This window comes from Triticum dicoccoides, chromosome 7B, assembly GCF_002162155.2.
Source record: "Triticum dicoccoides isolate Atlit2015 ecotype Zavitan chromosome 7B, WEW_v2.0, whole genome shotgun sequence".
Lineage (NCBI taxonomy): Eukaryota > Viridiplantae > Streptophyta > Magnoliopsida > Poales > Poaceae > Triticum > Triticum dicoccoides.
The window spans coordinates 769,292,955-769,299,643 of NC_041393.1; the positions used below are offsets into that span (position 1 = coordinate 769,292,955).

At 41.7% G+C, this 6,689-nt stretch overlaps 1 protein-coding gene across 4 annotated transcripts; it reads right to left on the reverse strand.

The window, feature by feature from the left end:
* Window positions 1–355: 355 nt before the first annotated feature.
* On the reverse strand, window positions 356–5,342 carry LOC119340958. Of its 4 annotated transcripts, none has more exons than XR_005164789.1 (5): window positions 2,209–5,342; window positions 1,787–2,107; window positions 1,614–1,710; window positions 853–1,106; window positions 356–620 (listed from the first exon to the last, which is right to left on the reverse strand). XR_005164789.1 is itself a non-coding variant. In XM_037612859.1 (5 exons), exons 1-4 carry the CDS (start codon window positions 2,487–2,489, stop codon window positions 858–860), a joined length of 948 nt encoding a protein of 315 aa, XP_037468756.1. In that variant the 5' UTR covers window positions 2,490–2,493; the 3' UTR covers window positions 356–620; window positions 853–857. The 4 variants fall into 4 exon arrangements, 2 of the variants coding, with proteins under 2 accessions (XP_037468756.1, XP_037468755.1); XR_005164788.1 differs by having other exon boundaries at window positions 853–1,541; XM_037612859.1 differs by having other exon boundaries at window positions 2,209–2,493.
* Between the last annotated feature and the right edge of the window lie 1,347 nt (window positions 5,343–6,689).

Sequence of the window (6,689 nt, forward strand, 5' to 3'; positions counted from 1 at the left end):
TTTGATAGCTGGGTTCAAAGAGCAAAAATCATGAGAAAGCTGAGTGTCGTTGGTAGAACACTGAACTTTCTACTTGGTACAGAATCTGCCTTCAGCCTTCGGAGAAAAAGACTTCAATCAACATTGAACTTTCATCTTGCACATGAGAGTCTAGTCTTTTAATCATATAATCTAATCATCAGCAAGAGAATTATATGTAGAGAAACTAAAACATATATACTGCTTCAGGATAGATTCAGACTTTAAAAAAATGGCAACATGTGATCGCAAAACAAGATTTTTGAACACTGCAAGAGTATGCCAATTCTGAATTGTTAACCAATGTATACAAAAATAAAGTTCCAAAGAAACTGCGTGTATCTCAATTCTGAACTGTTGTTGACCAAAGTACAAAATGATGTTCCAAACAAGCATGTGGTGTTGCAGCTGACCGAATTACCAAGCATGAATATAAGAGTATACTATGTTTTGACCAACACATGGTCTCAGACAGCAGTATATCACCAAGCAAGTTGGTCAAGTAGTCAACAGAAAGCCAGCAAGCAGAAAAGAGTAGGCTGTTTTGTACTAACACAAAGCACACAGCCGACCACCCCCTCCATGTAGCATGCAGTCTGAACCTGTAGCATGCAGCCAAAATAATTCAAAACACGAACAAGAAAATAGAAGAGACATTTTGTGCTACTTTTATCACTAAATTTCATATTTGATATGAAAGTGTTAACCCAACATAAAAGAAAGAATGCACAAAACATAATTGAAGAACAGAAAGATTGAACAACAAATTATATTAGAGGTAAAAACACATCTTGCAAATTGAATATGGAAACACAAGAACATATTGCTACTAACCTCAGTTATTCTTCGTTGCTCGAAGCATTATTAGCATCCACTATTGTCCCCTCAACGTCTGTTCTAACCCAATGTTCTTCATTGTTCTTTATTTTCAAACTCTCTCCAAGCTGTGAAACATGGAATGGCTCATTTTCTGTCTGCGCTTCCCATTCCAAGTTGCCTAAGTCATATACATCTCTAGGCTTTGGCAACTTCATTACCACAGACCAACCTGGATTCAATTCATCTTCCACATATAACACTTGATTCGCCTGGTTAGGGAAAATAAAAGGCTCATGCTCAATCTTTTCTCCTTTGTGTATTAGATGTGAGAAGTTGACAAGTGTGTAACAGTACTTGTCTTTTTTCATTCCTGTTTCTGAGAACACATTAACCCATTCACATTTAAACAACACCACTGAAAACTGTCCAGAGTAGTTTAGCTCGACAATATCAATTACCCTCCCGTAGTACGTCACATCACGTAAAACAGGATTGGCATCACGTGCTGAAGCATAACTAGAAGTTTTTGCAGTTACCATGACTCCACTATTTTGTGTCTCTTTATCCAAGCGTTTAGGCCTAAAATGGTAGCCTCGGGAGTTGAAAGCGCAATATCTTTTGGCTGCATTAACTGGGCCCCGGGCGAGCAATCTAATATCCTTTTCAATGTTGTGGATGCCATTTTCCTTCTCCAATTTCCTTATCTGAATATTTAGAATTTGATTACAACTAAATGTAGTGATACGTGTATAGTATATGCAAAATATGGCACTTACATGAGCTTGGAACCATTCGTGGAACTTATCATTTTGAATCCTCTCGACAACATCAGGGTTTAAATTGCGTCCATTAGTGATCTCATCAGCATGAGCCCTGCAAAGTAATTCATAAACAAAGGTAAAGTAGGGGAAAAGGGTAACTAAGACAATTTATAAGCATGAGATATTACCTAAGGTATGAATTCACATCAGAGCAATTGAACAAGACATATTTATGTGCCTGTACTTTTTCCACACCGCTCAGTACATAATTCCTAGGCTTTCCAAGTGGATTGCCAGAATGTGGAAATAATCTTGATCCATGTGCAATATCATGATGCCCAACCCACTCGTCGTTATCTTCGTTCTGCGAAGGCAAGTTATGTTTGGTCTCAAAACCGACAATATATCTTGAACAGAATGTCATGCACTCATCTGCCAAAAATGCTTCAGCGATAGATCCTTCGGGACGAGCTTTGTTACGGACATTTGACTTCAGCTTACCTATATACCTACATAAACACAAACACAAGGAAGAAGAAAATTATTGAAGAATATTTTCCTGCAAAAGATATGTAATGCATCCCCATATTTATATAAGAAGCTACCATACCTTTCCACAAACCACATCGAACGGTAGCACACTGGACCACCTATTTTTGCCTCCGTTGCTAGATCCATAACCAAATGCACCATAACAGTGAAAAAACCTGGTGGGAATATTCTCTCCATATGACATAATGTCATTATGATTCGCTCCTCCAACTTCTCAAGATCGCTGATGTATAGGACTTTTGCACTCACTTCTCTAAAATACCCACACAGGTCGAACAACACAGATGTGACATGATCTGGGAGTAGACCTCGAATAGCAAGTGGTAGAAAGTGTTGCATTAGTGTATGACAATCATGACTTTTAAGGCCCGAGATTCTCCCTTGAACAACATTTGCACATCTTGAGATGTTTCCTGAAAACCCATTCGGACCCCTTGCACCATGAAGGACTTTGCAAAATTGTTGCTTCCCTTCTTTAGATAGGTTATAGGAAGCAGGTGGCAGATAATACTTATCATTAGGTTTTTTTGTGGATGCAGCTCTCGTTTAATGTTCATGTGTTGTAGGTCTTGTCGTGCCTTTAAATTATCTTTGGACTTGCCTTCTATTCCTAGAAGTGTTCCATATATGTTTTCACATACGTTCTTCTCAATATGCATGATATCAAGATTGTGACGAAGTAAATTGAAGTCCCAATAAGGCAAATTGAATAGGCCACTGACACACTTCCATGTTTTGGATTTCTGAAAATCTGAAATTGATTTTATTTGATCTACAACTCTAGTTTCCGCATAAGCACTAGGTGCCGCTCTATGTTCTTCAGAACCATCAAACGATCTAGCATCAAAACGGAATTTGTGATCTGGGGGCAGAAATCGGCGATGCCCCATGAAACAGTACTTCTGCCCATATTTCAAGTGTTTAGAACATGTTTCATCACGACATGGAAAACAACCAAACTCACCATTTACGCTATATCCTGCAAAGAGAGCTAGCCCGGGGTAGTCACTCACAGTAGACAACACAACAACATAAAGTTGAAACATCTCACCTCGAGATGCATCATATGTATGTGTTCCTACCATAAACAGCTCGGTTAGTTCTTCATAAACTGGTTGCATGAATACATGGAAATTCTTTCCAGGGTAAGTTGGACCAGGAATAAGCAGAGTGAGCATAAGAGAAGATGCCTTCATGCACAAGCATGGTGGAAGGTTATTTGGTACTAGGACAACAGGCCAGCAACTATGTTTACTATTCAGCTTACCAAACGGATTAAATCCATCAGCTGTGATTATGAATCTAATATTTCGAGAATCTGATCTGATGTGCTTATACTTAGAGTCAATCTCCTTCCATGCCGCTGAATCAGCTAAATGTCGCAATGCTCCATCTTTTATGCGTTCCTCATCATGCCATCTTAATGCTATAGCAGTTTCCTTGTGCATAAAAAGCCTCTTAAGCCTTGGCTTAATAGGGAAGTACCGGAGCACCTTCTTCGGGGTTGCTTTTTTCCTTTCCTTGTTAGTTAGCACGGTTTTATCAGGTTTGTTTTTCCACCTTGATGCTCCACATACTGAGCAAAAGTCATCATTAGCCTTCTCTTTCCAAAAAAGCTGACAATCTTTTTCACAAACATGAATTCTCTCATAACTAAGCCCAAGCTTTCCAATGATCTTCTTGGCCTTGGCAAAAGTTCCAGGTAAATTCTTGCCATTTGGAATTGCTTGTTGTAGAACTGCTAGCAAATCATTTATAGATTTATTACTCCACTTGTTACTGGATTTTATGTTGAACAGAAGCACAAGGAAAGAAAGTTTTGATAGTTCACACCCGTCCCACAAAGGTACATCTGCATCTCTCAACAAGTCATAAAAAGATTGGGTTTCAGGATCTGGTCCATGTTCTGGTGGGTTTGGGTCATCGAAGTCATTCACTTGAGACCCATTATCTATGTTCCCGAAAACATCATGGACTAGCTGGCGCATATTAGAGTTTATGCCTTCCTGTTTTGACCTTTTTCGTTTGTTAGAGGAGATGTATCCTGCAGTTTCACCATGACAACCCCAAACTGTGTATCCAAGTAGCATTCCATTACACACCAAATGATCATATACGGTGCCTCGCTTCAACAAGTTCCTATTGACACATCTGACGCATGGACAATGGATCTTGGCATCTGAACTTTTTCCAATGTATGCAAAATCAAGGAAACCATCTACGCCAGCCAAGTAGTCTGCACTTGGTCTACGAGAACTGAGTAACTTTTTAATGGCTGTTAGATCCATCGACTCGTTGTGTTAAAGTAGCAAATGTCATTAGTGAATTTATTATAATGCTAAAAAGTTGAAATTGTATTGAACCATCAGTACTTTCAAACAACTTATTTATTATAATACATAATTAATTTCGCACTGATGGCCTCAACGCAAAATACATGGTTGTGCCTTTTATGACAGAGGTAATAAAATTGTCTGTTCTAATGGTTGCAGACAGAGGATTGGGGTTCTCAGGAATACATCCTGATCTAAATGATAATGTTGCAGCATGCATATTGATTTCGGAATAATTTTGTAATACTGAGCTAAGCCAAAGTCGACATCATATTCTGCAGTATGCGTTGTGACTCACAACGCTCTAAATGCAAGATTTCATTTGCAGCTCTAACAGCACAACAAGGCATTGAGATGTGGCAGGTTAGTTTTTCACAAGTTATGGGAAACACAATTGGCACTGTGTGAAGGCAATGGAATTCTGAATTCTGAACATTATGATCCAGCGATATACCCAGTACTATTATGTAATGGAACGCGTCGTGTGGTCCTTTAAAGACAAAATTAAAAGAGAGGCACAGCAGGGAGTTCTGAAGCTCGATCTCTCAAACCTTAGCTGCCGTGGTCTGACGACGTGGAGAAGTAGCGGCCCCCGCCGCCAGATTGTGGAGAAGCAGCGTCCAAGGTAATGGTCGGGCGGAGGTGATGTCCTGCGCTCCCGCCGTCTCCCTGTCTTCCGTCCGTGGACACGGGCGGCAGATCATGCGGCCGGTGGACGAGTGGATTCGAGCGCCGATAGGAGGCGGCGTGGGCTGTGGACTAGAGCGGCGGGTAGAGGTATGGAATCGAGCGGATGGGACGCTGGGTGTGGACTCGAGCGGCGGCGGCGCGACTTCTCTGTGGCGGCGATGCGGCCAGCGGCCAGCGCTTGGGTTGGGCGGCGGCGGAACAGGGGATCGAGGTAAGAGATGAGGAACGAATCGATAAAGGTTTTTTTTGTGGTGTTTTCTTTTTGGGAAATTATTATACAACTCAACCGGCTGATTGAAGCTTCGTGTCGGTCGTGCAGGAGCCGTCCAACTCTAATCGTGCGTGCGTGTGCCCACCTCCCAAAGCTTGTTCCCACGTCTCTTTTCTCTACAAGTTTCTTATATCCCGTACGTGTCAAAAAAGGTTTCTTATCCGTATAGCAGCTGTCTTTTTTTAGCACAGACGCAAGTACTCATATACACGCGCATACTCTCATCCCTATGAACATATAGACGCACATCTTATTCCTATGAGCACCTCCGAAAGACTGAGCCGACATATCATCTTGAAGTTTACGAAGTCACCATACGCACCTCATCGTTGACCGGAACGTCTCCTCCCACTGAATGCGCATCGTTGAAAATCCTGAAAGTCCTTCTAATCATCCAATCACAAGTTGACTCGTATAACAGTTGTCTTTCATCATGTATGTACACGTTTTTGTATTGGCGCGCGACTCATGTACATGCCAATCGCACATAAGTAATCAATTGGGACCAAATTGTATTACAAGCAAGTACATTTATTTTAGTATAAGTTGACTAAAAAATGAATTTGGGTCAATCGAATTTCATGGGAAGGACGCGTGGTGAAGCACGAGGTAGTCAACTGTAGCACCGAGGCAAGTCATAGCGAGGCATGAAGACACCGATAAGACCTTGGCCAGGAACAAGTGTAGCGTGCGACAGTCGGCGAAGGCAAGTCCGAAACTTGACGGTTCCGATGAAAGGGGTGCAGGCCCGCTGGAAAAAATATAGTGGTTCCCTGGTTTAAAGGGATGGCCGGGGACGATGGTGAGGGGAGGCCGGGGCTGCAAGGCTGGCGTGGGAGCACCACGGGAGACAGAGGCTAGCGATTTATCAAAGGGTCTGTGGCGCGTTTTGGCGAAGAAGATGAGCAGCAAAGGTAGGATGTTGTACAATGCCATTTGGGCGTTGATTTTGCATTAGATGACTCAAAAAATGAATCAATTGATCCAAAAACACCTTGTAGTCCAAAGATCTCTAACCTATCCTTTATAAGAAAATTGATCAAAATAGAACAGTTAGTTCTCACTTGAATAACACTTAAAATCACACGGCTGATTCATGGGGTGGTACTAGCCAATTGATGCCTACCGCAACTTTTCTTGTTTTTTTGGGGGGGTGCGGATTTGTGGTGGTTGAAGTGAACCTGTCGGTTTAGAGCAAACATTGTTTTCAACTACCCGTGTAAGACCTAGCCAGCCGTCGCCTCC

Excerpts from the sequence above, each read along its gene's own strand:
- LOC119340958 (XM_037612858.1), bottom strand. The coding sequence starts at position 2,489 with ATGCAACACTTTCTACCACTTGCTATTCGAGGTCTACTCCCAGATCAT. Across the intron at positions 2,108-2,208 it reads TCGATGTGGTTTGTGGAAAG|GTATATAGGTAAGCTGAAGT; the intron begins GTATGGTAGCTT and ends GTGTTTATGTAG. Across the intron at positions 1,542-1,613 it reads ACGAATGGTTCCAAGCTCAT|ATAAGGAAATTGGAGAAGGA; the intron begins GTAAGTGCCATA and ends CTAAATATTCAG.